The 23,498-nt window shown below is 42.4% G+C and overlaps 1 protein-coding gene across 1 annotated transcript in view; it reads left to right on the forward strand.

The window, feature by feature from the left end:
- Positions 1 to 23,498, forward strand: part of cfap74 (cilia and flagella associated protein 74) — a gene marked incomplete at both ends in the record, with an annotated part of 422,090 nt that overhangs the window by 194,981 nt on the left and 203,611 nt on the right. The window contains 2 exons of the mRNA XM_084333450.1: positions 17,783 to 17,905; positions 19,371 to 19,492. Of these exons, the coding sequence (XP_084189576.1) occupies positions 17,783 to 17,905; positions 19,371 to 19,492 (245 nt within the window). The remainder of the gene's footprint in view (positions 1 to 17,782; positions 17,906 to 19,370; positions 19,493 to 23,498) is intronic.

Here is a 23,498-nt window from a genome sequence, read left to right on the forward strand (position 1 = left end):
AGAGGTTATTTGTTGAGTTTATGTGTATTACAAAACCCTTGCAATGAATGAATGAAAAGCATACATGCTCTGGATATACAGGTAGCATATATCGTGTGGGTGATATGACTTGTATTCTGCTTACATAACTTCCACTTATTTCGTTTTACAATGTCAAAGCCTTTTAAATATAAATCAAAACGTTCCCGTATTTCTGCAATCTATGCGCAAAATAATAACGAGTTGAGTTCTAACAAAGAACGTATTACATGCTGGGTAGGCTGATAGAGTAAACTGTAAATAAAATAGCCTATAACATTATAAAGGATATGGGCTATAGCAGGGATTCCCAACCTTTATTCCCCAGAGCCCCACGATTCCTGGGAGACATATAGGAATATGATATGATATATTATATATGCGCCACAAAAATTACTGTGGTACCACAAAGAGCCACACCATATACCAGCGTTTCTCAACCTTTTTTTTCAGTCACGGCACCCTTCATGTGTTTATAGGTCTCACCCTCTGGCCTCTGAAGTTGCTAACGTCTTTTTTATTTGGGCCTCACAGGGTTAAAAGTACCCTGTGAGACCCACGGTTGCAAAATTACAAAATCACTTTTAGCCATTTAAAAAAAGAATGTTTATTTAAAAAATGTTAAGCACATTATATAGTCAATTGGTCCTGTTGTTCAGCCTCACAATGCTATTTCATAGTAAATGTGTTTATATGTCCCACCCTCTGGCCTCTGAAGTTGCTAATGTCTTTTTAATTTGGGCCTCACAGGGTTAACCTCTTAAGCCCGAGATATACAGTAAAAGTGTATATTTTCAGCATTACGTTTGTTTACCAATTATTTTAACTGTTATTAGTAAAATATAAGATTATAGAAATCTCAGGGCATTGAGTCGGAAACCTGCGCATATTGACAGGAGGAAGTGGCACAGCCAAAAGTGAGTGTAGTCTTTTGAAGGAAGAGACTCAGGGCTTTCGAATTTAGAAAAACTACCCTACCCAGCTCACACCAGCCCCTGTCAATCATCTGACTTCTGGATTTACTTTTTTATTTCTCTTGTTTTTTGGGATTATCTCCCACAAACCTGAACATTATTGCCATAAAACAGAACGCAGTTAGTTTCTCTACCTTTCTGTGAACGTCTTGCAAAAAACGGTGTTGCAATACGATGAAAAATGGTGGAGCAATTTACATTATAAAAAAGATGGCAGAATTCAGTACTGTATCTACAAAACCTTCTGTTTAATCATCTTCCCTTTATTCATTTGCTTAGATTTTTCAGGTCTGGTCAATTTTAGCATGGTGTTATTCACAGTCAAAGATAATTTGATTTTTTAAATAGAATTGATATTCTCCTTTGGTTCATTACAATTTACTCAAGCCTAGTAACATACACACAACTCGTACACCTACTGTGAATTGTACCTAAACTGCACCTTGTCCATTTATGCCTTGCACTATATAGTATTGTATATTAGTACACTGCACAGTATTGTATATTGTATGGTAACTACGTCTACGAACATTGTACATATGTCTAAACTGAACACTGTGACCTCTTTTTTTCTTCTAATTTTTACTATGTTTTTATTTCATACTTATCTTGTCATGCACAGTCTCTGGAGCGCAACAGTAAGAAGCATTTTGTACAAAAGTATTCTGTACTTCTGTATGACAACTATTAAAGAAACTTGAAACACTATTTCTGACACTGATCCATGTCCCTAGATTCAGATACCAAGAACATGCAAATGGACCATTTAAATTTTTTTTGTAAATGTTTATTCTACGTCCTAATGGAATGAGTGACATACAAAAAAAAATTACAAAAAAAAGAGCGTTACATGGATGGAAGAGCCGCACATTGACGGGCAAAGAGCCGCATGCGGCTCGCGAGCCGCGGGTTGGCCACCCCTGATGTAGGCTATGGCTGCTATTATATGTAATTCATAGGCTACCTAATACCGACAACAAAATAGATTGTATGCCTCTACAAATCATATTATACCCGGTAGCCAATCGAACAAAACTTGATTGAATTGATTGATTGATTGAAAAGTTTATTAACAGATTGCAGAATGGGTACAGTACAGTACAGCTCAATACATACAATTGTTAAGGGGATGCAGACCAGAGAAAGACGTTTGTCTTGTTTACATCAGGGTCCCCCATTTTCAATTCATCATAACATATAATGACACACACGACATACAGATAGACAGTACGCGTGTATCACTTCCGCAACGGATTTAGTCGGATTTCGGTTTCCGGGTTCGCCTGATTGGCCGCGACGGCCACGTGACACGCCGTGGCACGCCCCCGCGGCAGCGGCAGACTTCACTGCCGTTTTCCCACTTCAACGCCAGAGCAATATTTTCCCGCCATCTTCTGAGTGCAGACGCGCTGCTGTATAGTATTGTCGCGTTGTGGAAAGCAGGATGAGAGAGCGTAGATTTCAGTGTGTATCATTTAATCATTTATCATTTAACATTTGAAAGGCATACATTGTTGTCATACAGAAGTACAGAATACTTTTATCCAAAATGCTTCTTACTGTTACTGTTAGAGACTGTGCTAGACAAGATAAGTATGAAATAAAATAGTATAGCATAAAATCTACGCTCTCTCATCCTGCTTTCGCCAACGCGACAATATTATTAAACAGCAGCTCTGTCATTGAAGTGGGAAAAGTAAGCCGTATTGTATATTAGTACATCGCATAGTATATTGTATATTGTATGGTAACTCAGTTACTTCTATTCTGCATCGAACATTGTACATATGTCTATACTGAACAGCGTGACCTCTATTTTTACTTCTATTTTACATGCTATACTATTTTATTTCATACTTATCTTGTCTAGCACAGTCTCTAACAGTAACAGTAAGAAGCATTTTGGATAAAAGTATTCTGTACTTCTGTATGACAACAATGTATGCCTTTCAAATGTTAAATGATAAATGATTAAATGATACACACTGAAATCTACGCTCTCTCGTCCTGCTTTCCACAACGCGACAATATTATACAGCAGCGCGTCTGCACTCAGAAGATGGCGCGACAATATTTCTCTGGCGTTGAAGTGGGAAAGCGGCAGTGAAGTCTGCCGCTGCCGCGGGGGCGTGCCACGGCGTGTCACGTGGCCGTCGCGGCCAATCAGGTGAACCCGGAAACCGAAATCCGACTAAATCCGTTGCGGAAGTGATACACGCAGACAGTACTGCTACATCTATACATTTATGACATACCAGATTTGCAAATACAATACTGTTTGTGATACAAAAAGTGTCCAGAAAAAGAGTGTATATACATTTGATGTAGAAACTGTACATTGGAGGAGGTTGGGTAGGTGGGGTGGGGTTGGGTTGGGTGGGTGGGTGGGGGGGGGGCTGTACATTGGAGGTGGGGGGGGGGGGTTGGGTAGGGGGGGGGGACACTGTACACTGTACATTGGAATACTGACAAAGCCATACTTGGTAATTTACTGTACAACTGGGTTAGGACATTTGTAGGGGCCAGTTTCGAATTGCAGTCTCCCGTAGGTGTTTGAGAGTGTTTTTGAAAGTGGGTAGTGATTCACATTCCTTTACAGCTTTGGGTAGGGCGTTCCACATTGATGTGGCATAATTGCGAAACGTGTTTAGTCCCTTGTTTGAGCCGAATCTGGGTTTAACATGATTTGTGGAGCTCCCTCTGGTGTTGTGATCGTGGTATTCACTGACCTTTGGGAAGTATTTTGACATGTACATGGGTACCTTGGTCGTGTAGTGTATCTTGTAGACCAGGCCCATTGCAAGTTGCTGTACTCTGCCGTCTACTCTAAGCCATCCTAGGTTGTCAAAGTGGGCAGGGGTGAGGTGGGTTCTAGGAGTCAGGTCAAGCAGTAGTCTGACTAGTTTGTTTTGAGATGTTTGTAATTTGGTTTTTAGTGCCTTTGATGTGCTTTGGTACCATGATGTGCAAGCATAGTCGTAGTACCCTTGAATGAGTGCTCCTGCCAGAGTCTTCAGGGTATTCTTGTTTACCAGAGAGGAGATCCGGTACAAGAATCGAGTTCGTTGGTTGACTTTTTTTTATTACATTGGATGCCATTTTGTCACAGGAAAGATTAGCCTCTAGGATGGAACCCAGGTAGGTAATTTTGTTGTCACCCACTAATAAATGCATTCATATTCCAGCATGGTTAGAATGACACGCCAACGCCAAACAGTGGTTAACGGTCTTTATTAGTATTTTGAGCTGTCCAGGCAGAATTGCAGCAATGGTCTTAGGGAGTCGTTGATATCTGACATCACCATGTACAAGTCGCGTTGTGTCTTCTTGGTTCGACAGCGCCTCCGTGAACAATCTCGCTCGTGGAGTTTCTCAGAGTTCACTCGGGTTAGTCCATTATTTCACATCCCATGGGGGGTGTTTCATTACCATATATGGATAATCATGCACGAGCATTGACGGTAAGAACAAACAGTATTTATCAATACGGAGTGTGCGTAGGACCCGTGTACGCACGGTTGATAAATCCTGATATTTCTGTGCGTACACACATTCTAAATTCCGTGCTGAAGGATTTGGGGTGCTTTTTCAATGTATGTGATGTATAGATTGGGGAGAGATGACCACAGCTAAAACGGTGGTAACGAAATGTGCATGGTTCGCTTTAGAAAACGGTGATAGAAGAAGAGGCAGTAGCCAGCACTGCAGAATGTTTAGCAGCCAGCCCAATGTTTTGCATTCCTTGCAGGGACAAACTGATAAGAGTGTACTGTAGGCCCAGAGCGAGGGAGAGGGGTTTATTTTAATGCAACAGTGAATGAAACGTTTAATGTGTGAAAGGGTAGCAGTTGTCATGACAACACGTCGCATGACAACCAGAAGGCGGGGCCGTCGTTGCGACGACGAACATCTATAAGTCGAACGGTGTTTCCGGGTGGAGGGCAGACTAGAATCTGACCAAGAGCGAGTAGGACTAAAATCTGGCTGAGACTAAGAGGGAAGGAACCAGGAGAGACTCTTCCTCCTCCACCACGGAGGGGGGGGGGAAGGGAGAATGCCACATCATCATTACAGTAGCTTCGGCTAACGCGCTGAGACTAAGAGGGAAGGAACCAGGAGAGACTCTTCCTCCTCCACCACGGAGGGGGGGGGGGGGGAGGGAGAATGCCACATCATCATTACAGTAGCTTCGGCTAACGCGAGGAGGGTTAGGCTAACGAACAGGCCTGAACACTATTGGACTGAATCACAAAAGGACGATAGACGAACACACCGAAAGATCATTAGAATAGACTCTTCAAGGACGATACAATTTGATAACATCTGACAACATCTGATAACATCTGACAACATCTGATTATGAGGTTCTGTTTATAGCAATAAAACAACGCTTTTCCTCATAAGGTATCTCACGGTGTCGAAGTGTCGGATTCTTACGGAGGTGGAGAATTAGTATGGTTTATGGATTGCACTAACGGGGGAGATAAGGATCTTATCTACCAGTATCGGAGACGTCAGGACCATTAAAATGACACAACGCAGAGGAATTGGATGGAGGGCCAAACAGACGAAGACGTGATACTGGCCAGTTTGATCAGGATCTTACAGTGCGTAGGAACGGATATAGAACACTTTCTACGCAACGTTGATAAATGAGGGCCCTGGGTTGTTAACTAATGACTAATGGTAGGCTTTTTTTTTCTCATCTGGGTAAGAGTTTCTTATCTGGGTAAGAGTGCTCTCGACCACTCTTAGAATTTGGTCTTGCCGAAGAGAAAAGCAAAAATAAGAAAACATTGCTGAATCCCAGGTAAGAACAAAATAAGAAAAAATGCTAGTTAAGAACAAAATAAGAGGAAATCTGTTCTTATATCGCTTCGTGAATGACGCCCAATGTCATTCTTCTTCATGTGTGGAGTGGTGGGGTGGCACCCTAGCACCCTCTATTGGCCAGCTGCCATTGGCCATATGTGTCCTGTGGCCCATGCCAAGTTCCTGGGTTGTTTTGGGGCTCATTACTCTTCTCTGGGGGGTAATGGTGCATTGCCGCTCCCTCTGTGTTGTTCCTTAAGTGTGTGTGTGTTGCATGTGCCGGTGACGCTAAAGGCTCTTGCGTTGATTATCATTTTGATTGATTCCCGCCTCGCATTTTGTGTTTGAAAGCCGTCACGTTGAAATGCGGATTATCAAACGAACTCTTACTGATCTGATGTATTGAGTTTGGGGTAGTAGCATGAGGGGGAAAAACCATTTTGCTTTTTATTATTCCTTATTCTTAAATATTGGAGCAAATGACACAGCGTTTTCCTATAGCTTTCATTTCAAGTTTCACACCTCTTTAGCGGTTATCCATTTATGAGTAGAAATGGTGTCTGTGCCAAAAATATTTAACTAAAGATAGATTAAAAAGGAAACCCCTCATGAAAACCAAAAGAGGGGTTCCATGATTATTTCATTTGAGACTCGCTTCAGAGGCCTGTGCGAAATGCGAATGCTGTTTGAAAACAGCACATGATTGAATAACAGGCATAGTTTAAATGTTTTAGCGTGCCGTTCTCCTCGATGCAATCCCAATGAACGCAGCAGGATATAACAGTGGAGGAAAGCATGAAGCTGGTTCTCACGTTGAATAGCAAGCAGGTTGGATGGTTTTATGTTTGTTGTTACAGTGGGAAACACCTTTGGAGTCTGAAAAAATCTAAAGTATCCATCAACCTTTGGCAGGCGGAGCTTACGACCACAGGGTGGGGGCTAGTCTGTTACTTTCCGTCAAGTATCCTCTGTTGGAATGAATGATTTCTGGTCTTGGTCAAACGGACAGTTTGTAAAGAGGTAAACGTGGCATGAAGATGCAGTCAATAAGCTTTCAAATCAAATCAAATCAAATGTATTTGTAAGGCCCGACAACACACGTTAATGTCCCCATGGGCCGGACACGTCTTCTTTAAACAAGTCAAGAAGAAACATCACAATAAATCAAGAACAAAACAAAAACACCATAAAGTCCAAAAAAATTTAAATAAATAAAATAAATGCAACCCCACGCGAAGGTAAGGAAAAACTCACTAAAACCTAGCAATAGGAAAAAATGCACCACAGGCAATGTGGAGGAGAGAAACCTTAGAAGGGCCATTCAAGGGGGGGATCTCCCTTCTTAGATGTCGGTGATAGTAGTGTTGCAATAAAACAGGTAAAACAGTTGGTAAGCATGCACTCATATGTGTAATGAAACACAGATAAGTGCATGCAATAGCAACTGAACATTTTGAAAGATTTAACAATAGAGCTGATGGCGGATCTATTTGAGGCAGGGGAGCAGCGCAGAGAGGGTCGCATCCTCCCAGTCATCATCACGGGACGTCCAACACTCCGGTCATCACTACGAGACAGCCACTCACAGGGAGACAGGGAGGCGGGACAGGCGTTAAGACAGTTTGCATGATTGTAATGGGCGGACATAGCAATAGATACGTAAGATAAGTGGTAAGCATATATGTGAATAGAATAGATATATGTAGTAAGCATATTATGTGAATAGAATAGAAGTACTTAACCCAACAATGAACTCCACGTCTAAACCACGTTGACAGACCACGGACAGAAGGCGGTAAGAAGCTGATCCATGGCCTCGGTGGTGCACGTAGAACAGTCACTGCAATCTTGGCCAAGACCCAGAGACATCCACCACCTTGGTCAACACTACGAGACAACCACTCAGAGAGATGGGGGGGCGGGGTTGGGGACAGGGGTTAGAGAGTTCCCATGTTTGTAGTGGGCGGAGATGGAGCAATAAATACATGTAGTGAGCATATGCATACATGGTGACAGTAGAATCAAAGTATATAAGAAAATTGTGAAATTGAGTAAGTGTATGTATACAGGAAGAGATACAAGACAATAGCTCAGGGCCGTATGCCCCGGGGGGCAGGAGAAGCCACTCAGAATTGGTCAGGGCAGAGCAGGTAAGGTTCAGCACTGCAGGCCAGATAGAAGGCGGTATGAAGCTGTTCCATGGAGACCGGTTGAGACAGAGACTTTCACTGCTAGGGGAAAATTAGCAGCAGCCTCGAGCAAAAACTGTCTTCCTGAAACAGCATGTAACAAATCAGTGCCCAGAACACTTTCAAATAACTCCTGTGACTCATCCCTGATTGTCTAAAAACGGAGCCCATTTGAAATTTTAAAGGACCACGCCAACATAATGTGAAATGCGCTTACTGTCTTCTCCAGAGTCAGACAAGAAGATCGATACAGATTTCCTCTCTGTGTGTTCCGTAGAAAGTTATCCGACTGCAAGCTAGCCTAGCTTAGCACAAATTAAGGGAAGTGGATGCGGACCAGTTAGCCTAGTTGTTGGCCAAAAACACCTCTCCCGGAGTTTTAAGCTAGGCTAGTGATCCATATCCACTTCCATTAATTTGTGCTAAGCTAGGCTGCCTATCAATCCATCTAGTGACACCTGCGCTTGTTATGCGCATAACAGTTGTGCACGTACACAAAGGTCTGCTGCTAACACAAGGTCTGCTGCTAACACAACGCCTGTTAGCTACCTAGTGGGCCGTGGTTTTGGAGGCATTGGATTGGGAAGGGCATTGTCGAATTCGGTTTAAGGATGAAAGAATTCTGCCCAAAATCAATGGCCCCCTATTTCTCCTTCAAATGTGTCAGTATGTTCCTCTAGTATTGGCAGGCGCAGAAAGAATGGAAACAAACTGTGTTATATTCACCACACATTCACCTATATCCAGGGCTTTCCCTAAACTGGAGTTAAAAAGTGGCTATGGCCTGTGTGTTAAAACACATGCCTGGCTAAGGCCATGTCCAGATGGATAAGATTTTTGGTGTAACCGCCAAAGTATTTGATCGTATGCACGTTTTGTCCACATGGTACCGCGTTCTGGGAGCCTGAATACGCTATTTTCTGAAAACGGGTCCCAGAGTGGAAAAATCTGAAAACACCACCCTTGCGTTCCCGTCTTTACAAGCCAGTACACATCTTTCCTGGACCGATGACACGATAGCCCACCTCTCCCTTAATCCGCATGCGCAAACCCAGCCAACAAAAAAGAAACATGGTACATATATGTCTTATATGTCCAGATATGTCCTGGCTAAAAGTGTTTATTAAACACCGGGAGGCTACTGTGATGAAATACATGATACGATACTAGCTAGAGATTAGCGTCACATAGCGGGCCTTTTTCTGAAAACCAAAATAAGCTAGCTAAGTAGCCAAGCACATAGACTGTTCCATAGCATACGCCTTCAGTTGATCATGACAAATCCTCTCTTACCTTGATGATTAAAAAGCCTCCATATTTTAGTAAACAGTATTCCCATGGCTGGTGTTGAGATTTTACGATGCCATCTTGTGAGAATTCGTTGTAGCCAGCCAACTAGCGTTGATGCTATTCAATGCTATCAACATTAGCTAAATAGCTAACCAACTAAATACAATGACAGTGGTATCCTGAGGTAACATTAAATACAGACAACTTTTGATTACCAACGATAGCTAGCAAGCTAACTAAATAGCTTTGTTTGTCTGGACTATCATACTAGCTAGCATACCCAACTAACGTTAATGCCATTCAGAATGTATTAACATAGTAATGTAAGATCGACTAGAGCCTTCTTGATCGTAATATTTACTCAATTGCGTTGTGTTCTTATGGCTCTAAGTCATATTACCAAAAACTGTAGCACGGCGGAGAAAAGAATCAATGAGAGGTTGGTTATTTATCAAGCTGTGGGTTTATTCAAATCCACAAAGTATACAAAAATGTTCTGGTTCAGTCAATGAAACACAATGATATTAGTAGAACAAGCACTATGCCGCAAGTCTCTAATATCAGTCTAAAAATTAGTTAAGAGTAACAATCTTCAATGGAGCTTCGGGTTGTTGAGTCTCGTTGCCAGGGAGACAAAGGCTTCTGTTCCCGTTCTCAGTGTCTCAAACAGGTCCTCCTCCGTTCGGCGGTGCATAACAGATTTCAAGAGCTTCCTTTTTCGTCTGCTCCTGTGCAGACTGTTTTAACAGCTAAATCCCGCCCCTGAGCGAATGTCAAACTGGATCTCTAGGTCCTGATTGGCTAAAGCTCACAGCGGCCATCTTGGATTTGGATCGCCTGCCATTTTAAATCTTAAAGAGGCAGGTCCTCCTATTAAAGGGAAATAGTTACCATTCTAAAGTTTAGCGTTTAAAGGTATACAGTATCTAATTTTACTAACTGAAGAATTAGAGATTAGTTATTACTTGGTTTAGACAGTTAATTCAAGTCTTTTCCCAAATTCTATGGCCTTCTATATACCTAGTTAGACCTATTGTTGGTTTTAAGACAAACTGTTGCATTCTATATTCTATAATCTTATCCTTGAAGTTAGTTTAGTCTTCTAAGTAAGTTACACATGTTTTTCCACATTATACTTTCTTAATTAAACTTTAACAATGGTTAATAAGGGTCTGGTTTAGTCTTAGATTAATCAATACACTATTTCATAACTATTGAGGCTATTTTCCATACTGGATTAATAAAGGGTTTGGGTTGTGGTTACACACTTTTAAACCAAATGGTGTTCCTCTGTGTCATATGCAAACAGAGTTTCCCACAGCCGGCATCCTGTCTCTTACCATGTGAGACCAGGTGGCTAGAGCCCCCATATGGCTTGAGGGGGGTTCTACTCAACAGTTCTATCTTTTACAGCAGGCTGTTGAGTAACATATCTCACCCCCTATTGTTCTACTCAGCTCGGTCAACAAACCCCTCTATTGAAATGCTAACTTTAAGACTGTATGCTAATATTAAGAACTCAGGCCTGTCGTAACCCGTCCTGTGGACAGGATTGACCAGTCATTCTGTCTTCCAGATTTACCTGACTTATTTTGGTCCCAATATAGTATTGGTTTTGCTTACTTTATAGAATCTAATTTGTGTCTTATCTTTAGCTTTGCCAATTATAATTACTTCTAGAAGAAATGTATCTTAATAAACTATTTGGGGGAAAGCAGAGCACTTATGTATATTTAACAAAGTGAATCTATTGAATAACAGCAGAATTGGGCCAGAATTGTATTGAAATATATCAGAGTATTTACTGAATTTAACTGTTTTCTCCTATTACCAAACTTACACACAGCTTTTGGGGACCAATCGCTAGAGATGTCTGGGAGTTAAAACATGGTTCTGAGTCAGAATATACCACAATAGCTACAACACACAATAACGTTAATACAATTACATGCATCATTGTTTACAATGAACGGGTGGGGCTAGTCGACAAGACTGGACACAGGGACAAGTTCAAACATCAATCAATAAATGTAATACAACAGGTAGTTCGAGCTGCACTGTCGTGCCTACAACCACACCACAGGTCTATTATACTCTCTCTCCTGCCGATTAAAATCAGCAGCTCTTCCTCATCATCGATTGCCTGTAGCTGCATTTGCACAACGGCGTCCATCCCTGCTGCTAGCTAATGTTAACTTATCTAACGTTAGCTAACGTTAAAACTAACCTAAAGTTAGTTGTTCACCAACAATCTCAACATTTGTATTCACGTTATCTCAAAAACACAGAACCGGACGACACAAGTTGTTCCGCTCATAGATAGGTTACAACAAGATAACAACAATAATACTTCCAGTCGGGGGAGTTTCAAAATAAAGAGCGAAGTCTAAAAGTCTAAGACGTTTTTTTTGTACATTTGTGGCAGCGTTACAGCATTTCAGTGTTTTCGTTTGGACGCACATATTTCTTGAGACGATTTTGTGTTTACGGAAAACCTTTTTGAAATGAAAACTAAATGAAAACGAAAAATATCATTTCCGTCACCATCTGGACAAGGCCTAAGGCTATGGTTAGACTAGTGTATTCCTGGCGTTTTTTTATACGTTTTTGACGACGTATGATGTCCTATCTACACAGAAACGCGTTTTTGGGCGTTTTTTTGTGGATACGGCTGAAACGCAAAATTGTGTTTGCGTTTGGAGATACGCAAAAAAACGAGTCGACAAACAGCGTGTAGTCAGCACGCTAGCCGTTGTTGCGAAAACGCCCATGCGCAGTAGATACCATCTGCGTGCCCTTCCGGTGACAGCAGAGTGTGTGTGTGTGTGTGTTTGGGACAGAGCTCCGTGTCCCAAATAGCTTCAGCTACCATGTGTTGTCAAGTTATTGTTATTAGGACCCCAGTCCAAGCTACAACAGTCTGCATTCCCTTAACAATTGTTTGTATTGAGCCGTATTGTATTGTACCCATATGCAATTATGTTAAATAAAGTTTACATCCATTCATTCTGCTAGCATTGCCGATGGCATGAGCAGCTGGCTAACGTGAGCTATCAGGATTCAGACCCTGTTAGCTCAGAGTTCCTCTTTCAACTTAAGAAGCATTAAACAAAATGGCCCAGTCATCTATTCACCTTTGTTTAATACACACAGCGTTGTCTCTAATGTTATCTAACTACTGATAGCTCGCGATATCATCAGTTTTGATGCTGGCTAAGTAGCGTGAGCTAACGTTAGCTTCTAGCCACAATGCTATAGTTATAATGGCATACTCCATTGATGTTAGCATGCAGCTAACAATGCTACCGAGCGTTTTTTAGACTAAAACTATCCGCTCTTGGTGGTCACTTGTGTTGATGTTAGTTTTGTTTCATCAACAAATGACAAGCAGAACACACAGTGAATGTATCCGTTTTGTTTATTGCACTTTTATTAGGCTTTGCTGGAAAATTATTGCTGCATTGAGTAAACAAGATGGTGGCGCGGCATAGGCTGCCTTATTGACATTTTAGGTGGAGCTTCCACCAGGAAGTGTATTGGCACATTCGTTCTGATTGGTTGAAATTGCCTTCATGTTTGCCACCTACTGCCACCTACTGCTTTGGCAGTGTACTACATCAGTGTGCTTGGCTGACAAAAACGAAAAAAAAACGAAAGTGTGACTCGAGGCGCATGACGTCGCGGCGATACGCGGCGATGCGTATAAGAAAACAATACGAAGATGATACGAAAGGTGTAACCTCAGCCTAAGACAGAGGGCCACATTCCTTAAAGAGATAAGAAGACCATGTTCAGTAGATCGAGCAGTCGGAGGAGACAGGGGAGGGGAACAGCCCGTTCACAGACAGAGGGAGAGAGGGAATGAATGAATGAATGAATGAATGAATGAATGAATGAATGAATGAATGAATGAATGAATGAATGAATGAATGAAAACTTTATTTAACAGATTGCAGAATGGGTACAATACAGTACGGCACACATACATGTATGTGTTTTATAGTGGATTTCTACTGTAAAGGTTTGTATGTCATGTCAAAAATAAAATAAAAATAAAAAAACATTTGTTCACAATACAGTACGGCTCAATACACACAATTGTTAACACTTTGGATGCCACGCCATGTTTTCCTTTTTACCCCCTTGATGCCCAAACCCACTCCAATGTTAACTTAATATCTGTGAGGATTGGTTCTTTCCCCGCCACACGCTTCTTGGGGTGCTGTGATGATTGGTCCGTTGCCTAACGCACACGTCTAGGTTAAGTATCAATTACCATCACGCACCTGATGTGTGTGCTAATCAGCGCCCCAGAGGGCTTTATATACCTGGACCTTCTTTCTATCGTTGTCGGGTCGTTCTGGAATACAACTGCATTTGCCTGCTTTTTCCCCGTTGCTGTTCCTGATCTACTTTCTCTCCAGGACCTTTCTGTGGAGAACCGCTGTTGAGAACCTTGTTCCCCGTTTGGAGCTGCGCCTCGTTTTACCCGTTTTATGCGTTGCGCTTGGGTGAGTGGAACCAAACCCCTCTGGATTATTCTGATTGTGTGTTTTAGAAGAGACACTGAAGATTTCGCCGAAGGCAGTCTCCCTGTTTGTTTGATAATAGTACTTTACCCTTTTTTTGACTCTGTAAATAAATACGCCCTAGTATTTGGCTAATTCTGAACTACCTGTCTGTGCCGTTGTGTTTGAGGTCGGTTACAAACCATAACAATATCGCCTAATCTATGTTTTAAATTATGGCTGTGTCTAATCAAAGACTCATTTTCCAGTCAACATTGTCAAGGCAGATTGTTTTTTTATCGCTTAATTTCCGTTTGATAGCATTTTGAAAATCACTTGTTTTCGCGGGAAAACAACCCTATGATGATAATCGTCTTTTACTGGAATATTCCAGAACGTTGTCATTTGTTTGCCTATTTATGAATCATTTTCAAATAAACGCTAGATGATCGATAGTATATGTGTGCGCACGCACGCTCGTGCCGCGCGCTGATAATCGATGCTCTTATTTCCTGATGGCTTTTACAGCAATATCACATATAGTGGAAACGCTTATATCTCCGTGAAAACAAGTCTGATTATCCTAAGACTGATAACATAGATTCCTTACCTGACATCAGATGGTATCCAAATGGTATATTCCAATTCCTGATCACCATTCGAAAAAATCGATAATTGTATTGTATTGATTGATTGTGTGTATAACACATATTCGCCGTGGCACCAAGGTTCCAGAATGAACTCTGGTAGACCCCGGTTACATCAGTGAGAAGTAAAATGTGGAGTCATAAATCCGTTCTCCCATTCACTTTCATTGAGTCCAGGCCACGTGAGCGGATCGGCGCGGGCGAGAAATCCGCTCTTCGCTCTTTAAAGCTTGGTCCGCTCCGCTAATCGCTCATGTTGACCCTGCCCCCAAGTCGCTCTCCGCTCGCTCACCGCTCACCTTGAATCGAGCGCTCCCCTCTCCCCGCGCCACATCGCTCGGCAGATTTATTTAATTTTTTTGGAGCATGGTGTAAATTAGCTCAAACTACAACAGTCTACACCCCCTGGGCCCCTTAACAATTGTTTGTATTGAGCCGCATTGTAATTGTACCCATTCTGCAATGTTTAATAACGTTGTTTATCCATTCACTAGTTCTATTAAGCGATGATAGCTAGCCTAGCCACAATGCTATGGTCGCTGCCATTAACGTTAGCATGTAAGCTAACGACAACAACAATGGCGTCAAAACTTTTTCTAACAGGATGTGAGTGACAAAGCCTGAACAGGATATCACAGGTTCACCCTTCTCATTGGTTGAAAATGGCCTTCATGTTTGTACATCGCCATCTGTTGCTTTGGCATTGTACTACATGTATATTACATCAGTGTTAAACCACTGTGAGCGGCCTGGAGTGGATTGGAGCGGAGGAGAACTCTCGCTCCGGACGTCGCGCCGACCCATTTTAAAACCCACTCCTCGCTCACGTCAAAACCGCCCGCTCCGCTCCCCGCGCCACTCACGCGCCACACCGCTCACATGCCCTGATTGAGTCCAATCCAAAAGGGTGATTTACCATCTGGGAGACGATAGGGGGCGCTTTTTTCACATCTGAGCGCCGTCAGTGCCTGGATATCCAACGGTAGGCTCGCTTAAAAAAAATAAAATAAAAAATCTTGTGATGGGCATTCAACGGTCGGGGGGTAAACCGGAGAAATCTCGGGCGTGGCATCCAAAGTGTTAAGGGGATGCAGACCAGAGAAAGACGTTTGTATTGTTTACATCAGGGTCCCCCATTTTCAATTCATAGTGACATTTATGACATACCCAACATACATGACATTTATGACATAGGGACATACATGACATACAGGTATATAGTACTGTTACATTTGTGACATATACGGGAGGCTGGTAGAGAGAGAGAGAGAGAGAGAGAGAGAGAGAGAGAGAGAGAGAGAGAGAGAGAGAGAGAGAGAGAGAGAGAGAGAGAGACGGCCGTTGCCTAGGTGATGAGACAGTGGTAGATCGCTTATTAAGTTCAGTTTTTCTTGCTACCAGAACAGACCGATACACTGAGAGAAGAAAAGCAGAGCCACCTTCTATTTGGAGGGGGGGGGGGGGAAAGAGCGGACCACGAGGAGAGAGCTACTGTAGTGAGCGAGGAGATACGAGGAGCGAGGAGAGACTTTCAATTAGATTTGCATTCTGTGTGAGACCTTTGTTTATGCAGATAAACATCCTTCTGATACAGTATGAAATGACAACTCAACTTAGGTTCTTTTCCGGATGCAACGGGGGAGAAGAGATAGTGTTTTAGCCAGTCAGCGTGTGGGAGTGAGAATTCCACCCAACAATTGCCGCCATGAACAACAAACAATACACAACGCAGAGATGGTCAGGAGAGGCGATAAAGGCTGATAACCATCAACAACAGGCTAAAACGACAGTTTTCTAACATGCCAAATAAATATCCTATACCTGTTAATTTCCTAATGACTCACATCTACTGTAGCTGAAAGTTGAAAGTAGCTGAAAGAAATGTAAAACAGGAGAAACCCTCTGTAACTTCTTCAAAGGGACAATGAAAAACAAAGCTGTACCCAAGAACCTCAAACAGACTGGCTCAACTATGCTCGAGACACACTGAGAGCTAATGAGTTTGAATTTGTACTCTGAGAGCGGACATTGCGCTTGTCACCAACACAAGAGACACCAGGTTAAAATCCGGCTGTCGGCGTTGCCTCCGGCCTGGGCCGGCCGTCATACTGGCTCAATTGGCAGAGTCAGCGGGTGGAAATCAATGGGTGGTAATCTGGACGTTGTGGACAGCCACTCCTACAGGTCGGTTGGGGGACGCCTGCACAGCAGAGACAGGAAATAGCGGGGGTAGTGTGAGCCTCCCACACGTTACACCCCGCCAATGAGAGTCTGCGCTGGCAGGTGAAAAGATGTGACAGGCTGCCTCCTCGTATACCGGAGGGGACACGTGATGCAAGGCTTCTATCCAACCCTACGACCGACCTGTGGGGGGCATATGCGAGCAACGTTCAAGACAGGGGAGGGGAAGGCGGTCAGGTGGCGTAGCGGAGATTGCGTTCGTCACCAACGCCGGAGACGCTAGGATTCGCCTGTTCGAATCCAGCTCCCGGCGTGTCACCAGCTTGGCTGGCCGTTCACACTAATACAATTGGCAGTATTAGAGGGTGGGAAAGCTGGCGGGGTGGGTCCGGGTCGTTGTGAACAGCGACTCCTACAGTTCGGTCGGGGCGCCTGCTCAGCGTGGATAGGATCTAAGGGGGGTAGTGTGATCCTTCCACACGTTACACCCTCTCAGTGAGAGTCCGCGCTGCCAGGTGAAAAGAAGCGGTTGATTGGCTAGACGTGTGTCAGAGGAAGCACGTGATAGCCTCCACTCTCCCAGACCGACTGTGGGGGATAAGTTCGCAGCGACCAGGAAGGGGATTGGGAATTGGCATAACGACTAACATTGGGATGGGAGAAAATCGAAGGAAAAGGGAGGGGGAAAAAGACAAATAAAAAAAAATAAAAAAGACAGGGGAGGGGAGAATTGGAAACAGCGAAAATTGAGATGGGAGAAAAATAGAAAATAAGGAGAAAAAGTGGATAAAAAAAAATTTCCTCTGAGCAATACGCCAGCGGAGGACACTGGATCCTGGTGTTAATTTAAACTCAGTGAAATGGCAAAGATAAATGAAATACTATGACCCGAAGTCTTGGCGAGGAGCACTATTGGGAAAATGTAGTTTCCAAGTTAATTCGCTGATTAGAGTTGAAGAGTGTATAGGGCTCTGAAAGCACTGAAATCAAAACGAAGCACTACAACCACATAGCTAATAAAAGGAAGGCTGTAGAGGGTAAACTTTCTGGCCCAAGCAATTCAGTGACAAAGACTTTTAAGACACTGCATTCTTCAAAAGTCCAGTTGAATCTTTAATCATAACAAAGTGTCTTCGTGTCCCATTAAATGTGCCCTCCCACAGGTGAGAGAGGGTGAGCTTGGCCCCTTCGGCAGCGGCAAGCTGAAGGTCGTGTTCACGCCGAGCATTCCAGGGGAGGCTCAGCTGGACTTCCACATCACATTCTCTGACCCTGCTAGTGAACCAGTAAGATGTAGTGTATTAAGTCATATCATGCATACGATAGTTATTTAAGAGAGGATGAACCACCCACCCAAAAAGGAAGAAAAACCTTTAGCCCAGGTTATTTAGCCCAGGAGACTTAACATTAGACTTAACATTAGGGCGGGTTCACAAAGATGAACGCCCAATCCCAATTCCCTCCCATTGGCCCTACCACTAGATTTGGACTTCAAAACGGAGCTACAAGGTTGAGGTTGAAAGAGGTTGAAATCATTGCCTAGGAAATGGGACACCCCTCGTTACATCATCAGTAGTCAAATAATGTAAAGGACTAACATATTTCTGTAGTGATACGTATTTTTTGTACTTATCAGCATATTTGTTTATTTGCAGGGCCTAGAAATTTAACCTACAGTGTAATTTAACATATAATAATGATAGGCATTATTTAATATTATGATTTATTGTATGTATCAAGCACAGCACTTTATTTACAGAGTATTTTGAGATTACGTTAATTGCGTGTCTACAATAAAAAAAATATTGGAACTTTTGTGTGCATTTGGAGAAAAAGGGGGGGGGAAGCCACACAATTCAACACTTTTCCTCAATATCTCTGCAACACGAGTCACGAAACACTGGGACTGGCATTGTACGACCCCAGCCACAGAGAAAATAAACCCGGAATGATGAGCGGTACTGCCCGGGTTCATCCAGTTGAGCAGTTTCGCCATATCTGATTATTAAACTGACACCTGCCAAGATACCTAAATCCATAATTATTTTCTTCATTTGGAGCAGCAGAAAAAGTTGTAATCATTTTGGAACGGTGTGCATCTGGAGAATAGCGAGATCGTAAAATTGAGGCACACAATTCAGCATATTTCCTCAAAGGGAAAGGTGGTATGGCAAGTTGTGCAAAAATAGGCTGGTACATAGAAAATATATGTTTCACGTATGTACAAAATATACATATCACTACAGAAACATACGTCTTTTACGCTCTCCTTTCTACCCCTCTATTTCCAGTCAGCATCTGAAAACACTCTGTTTGGAGGGCTCCATGACCACCACATCCACATACCCTACGTGGCCACGCACAAGGGGGGGTGGGGGGTGGGGGTGGGGTTAGGGCCAAGTGTAGCAATTAGCTAACAGGAACCTTCTATCTGCTATCTGATATAAATACCTCAAGGTAAGAATGTATAGTCAAGTCAAGTCAAGTCAAATTGATTTATAAAGCACATTTCATACACGGACGCAATCCAAGTGCTGTAGACAAAAAAAGATAAAAAGAAGGCACAGCGTAAAAAATTATGATTCTCTCGAATAAAAAAATATATAAAAGGAACACAGAAGGGTATAGTATATAAACGGTACATTCTCACAAATAGATTTTAAGACTCACCACAAGGGAATAATTGGACATGTCATGAATAAAATAAATATGATATAATTTATGGCTGATATGCCGTCCCCTCATTCACAGATCCCCATCAAGGTGAGGGGCGTGGCGGTCAGTATGCCCGTCTGCGTGGCCCAGCCCAACATTGACCTGAAGATCTGCATGTTTGACCGGCTCTATCAAGACACCATTATGGTCCAAAGCAGGTGGGTCCCACCCCCCTTTCCCCACTCAACTCCAACCCACACATCAGACCAAAACAAAAAATGTAAACAAAGTACAATACCAAGCGCGGCTCTTTTGCCTAGAGGTTGCTGTTTGACAACATGCAGATTCTAGCTTTAACCCTAACAACAAGATAAAATAGGAAACACTCATAGCCCAGTGATTTGAAGTGGTGCTTTAATCATACCGTAATCAAGTATCCAAGTACAAATGGCTTTAGTGCTATAACCTGCACTACAGCCAAACTAAGAGCAAACAGCAAAAATTACACCCTGCCACCACTACCATAGAACAATTACAGAGGAGACACTGCCTAATACAGTATAGAACAAAATTCACAATTTCACAACATTTCCAGTTATGTTTACAGGCTAGCCAAAGTCAACAAGATACCCCTGTAAGGCATGTGCAGAGGAGAGACACTGTCGCATTGCATGTCTTATTTGCATTTGATAGGTTGTCTACACTTGGGAGACCTTCTTGATAATACAGTAGGATCTGTGGTATGAGCCGCTGATGTGGCACCTCGACATAACACTCACAATGACACTCACTCACACATAAATGGCTCAGGGAAATCCCTTAAAATTGACAGGGGTACAGCTACCCCCCCCCCCCCCCCTCTCTCTCCACATCTAAAGCTCACCATGTAAGTAAGTCGGAGCCAAAGCAGTAACATCAGAAATATCCGCTCAAATATGTGGGGAGCGACACCAAAGCAGAAATGTACCGTGTTCGCTGATAAGTGCACCTAACCCCAGGAGTGCAGCAGGGGTCAGAGAGAAGCGACCGGTAAGCTGGGTTCCCTCGTCCCAGGTTCTCTCCGATCCCTCTGCAATCCTCTTTGCCTTGGGATTGAACAATAGCAAATCCTTTTTGATTATGAATCTGATACATTATGATGCGAGCAGAGTGGTTAAGAAGGCACTGGGGGCAATAACATTTCCTAGGCATGCGGTTCACTAACCAGTGAGTTTTATATGGTGACATCACTGAGGGGGGAGGGAGCATGTGTGTGTGGGGGGATTTGTGGCACCTGCCATCTGGTGTGCCGCCGCGCCAGCACATGTGACAGCATGACCATGACAGTGGCGGTGTGACCGACAGCTTTTAAATGAAAGGAAATAAAAAGCACCAACAAACCAACGCAATATGTCACTCTACTGCCATCATCATCATATTCATCAGCATCATATAATTTGTCACTTTCTTCTTTTGAGGACATGTTTTGAATGTCGATGACATATTTTTCTTCATGGAGCATTCATCAATAGATCTCTCTTGTCTTTGAGTCAATCATTTGATTATTACATAGTTGACAGAGATTTTGGCAGCTATTAAATATAATATCATGATCCAACAATAATACTTCTGCTCAGGAGCCAATGATTTGAACTTACCGTAGTGAAGTTGGCAGAACGGTATGTTTTATTTCAACCACTCAAAGCCAGGATTTTTAATACTTACTGCCACAGAATTCAGCCTTCCCTTCAAAACGGATGCCACACCAATGAAACCAACCTGCTCTTTTCAGGTTATTTTAATGAGGTGTGTGCTGATTTTATGCCCATGTTCATTTTATACTAATTGCTGTGGTGCACTCTGGACTGCGGTCCATGTGTGAAGAGTACTATATAGATAGTTATTCATATTTATTATTATTATATTGTAGAAATGTGTGCATTGAAATGTCTGTAAAGTCTCGACGACATTGAAAATGAGGGTGACCTCAATTGTAATCTTGAGAATAAATAAAGGTTGTTGTTGATGATGATGATGATGATGATGATGATGAGGGTCTGTTGTATTATGACAGCTTACAGTGGAGAATGACTAGAATGATGGTGGAGAGTCAAGACAAGTCAAGCCACCCTCACTTACCGACATGACTTCAATTCTATATGCTTTATTGGCACCAGTATCATTCAAGAGCAATTCTCTTTAAAGACCAGGGCCCTCATTTATCAACAAATCTTAGAAAGTGTTCTATTTTCGTACGTAAGCACAGAATTTAGAATGTGTGTACGCACAGAAATATTGGGATTTATCAACCGTGCGTACACGGGTCCTACGCACACTCCGTGTTGATAAATACCTCTTTGTTCTACCATCAATGCTCGTGCATGATTATCCATATATGGTAATGAAACACCCCCCACGGGATGTGAAATAATGGACTGACCCGAGCGAACTCTGAGAAACTCAGTTATGGGATAAATAAAAGGCTGGCGGACTTGTACACGGTGATGTCAGATATCAACGACTCCCTAAGACCATTGCTGCAATTCTGCCTGGACAGCTCGAAATACTAATAAAGACCGTTCGTTAACCACTGTTTGGCGTTGGTGTGTCATTATAACCATGCTGGAATATGAATGCCTTTATTCGTTTTGTTCGATTGGCTACCGGGTATAATATGATTTGTACTAGAGGCATGCAACTCTTCGCTATCCTCGCGGACGGACCAGTATACCTTATATCATATCATATTCCTATTCATATTCATATCATAGTTTACTCTATCAGCCTACCCAGCATGTAATACGTTCTTTGTTAGAACTCAACTCGTTATTATTTTGCGCATAGATTGCAGAAATACGGGAACGTTTTGATTTATATTAAAAGGCTTTAACATTGTAAAACTAAATACGTGGAATTCTGTAAGCCAAATACAAGTCATATCACCCACACGATACATGCTACCTGTATCCAGAGCATGTATGCTTTTCATTCATTTAAGACACATTTATTGCAAGGGTTTTGTATACACATAAACTCAACAAATAACCTCTGTTCTCGTTGCAATGCGTTTTTTATTCTTTCTTAAGTTATACAGTAGGAAGGGGGAAGAACACTATATCATGGGTGTTCATGACTTGTATTCTGCTTACAGCTTCGAAATTCCACTTGTTTAGTTTAACGTTATGTCAAAGCCTTTAAAATATAATCAAAACGTTCCCGTATTTCTGCAATCTATGCGCAAAATAATAACGAGTTGAGTTACGCGGAGCGCAGTCAGTGCACCCCATATATTCCGATAACGCTATATAAACTATGCTGCATTCATTCAGAAGGAAAGACCTATTATTCCAAATGCTATTTATAGGGTTTTGACCATAATTACACTACTGTTGCTATTTTACAATTAACTAATGAATTACGGGGGTCATACAGAACACGTCAGTCAAACTAATGAACGAAAGCTTATTTCCGCGTTGAAACTAATGCATGAAACTGATGAGAGCATACGCCGTCTGTCTGCAGTATAATATTCTACCGCCGGGCGCCAGGTACGCATGCCCTGAGCTGTGCGTAAATATATGCACAAAGTCAAGCACAAGTTCAAATTGATAAGTCCCACAATTTGCTTAAAAATGATCGTACGCACGGGTTACGCACATATCTGTGCGTACGCAACGTTGATAAATGAGGGCCCAGGGTCTCATTTATAAAATGCAGACTAGAAGTTTGCGTGCTCTCAAAAGACAGAAATGGTGTGCGCCAAGAAACATTCAGATTTATCATATATCTATGTCTGTCACTATATACAAGATATATACAAGATATTAGGGCTGCAACTAATGACTATTTCTGTCGATTATTTTTTCGATTAGTCGACTAATCGAAAAACTATTATATAATTTTTTTTGCACTACCTATCTTTGTGAAAGTGGCTTCTCAGCTCTGGTCCAGCTGAAGACAGAGCAGAGGAACAGATTGGACATTGAGCATGACCTCAGAGTTGCTTTGAGACTCTTGTCAGGACCAAACAACATCCCCAGTTATCCCATTAGTTCCCCCAAACTTACTGTCGGTCTGTTATGTTAAGCTAAGAAGTCTTCAGCTGGCTGGACCAGAGCTGAGAAGCCACTTTCACAAAGATAGGTAGTGCAAAAAAAAAAAAAAAAAAAAAATGTTATGACTAATCGACGTCGTCGATTATGTCGACTAATCGTTGCAGCCCTACAAGATATACAAGAGTTTTAT

Source organism: Notolepis coatsorum, assembly GCF_963971535.1.
Source record: "Notolepis coatsorum genome assembly, chromosome: 17".
Taxonomy (NCBI): Eukaryota; Metazoa; Chordata; class Actinopteri; order Aulopiformes; family Paralepididae; genus Notolepis; species Notolepis coatsorum.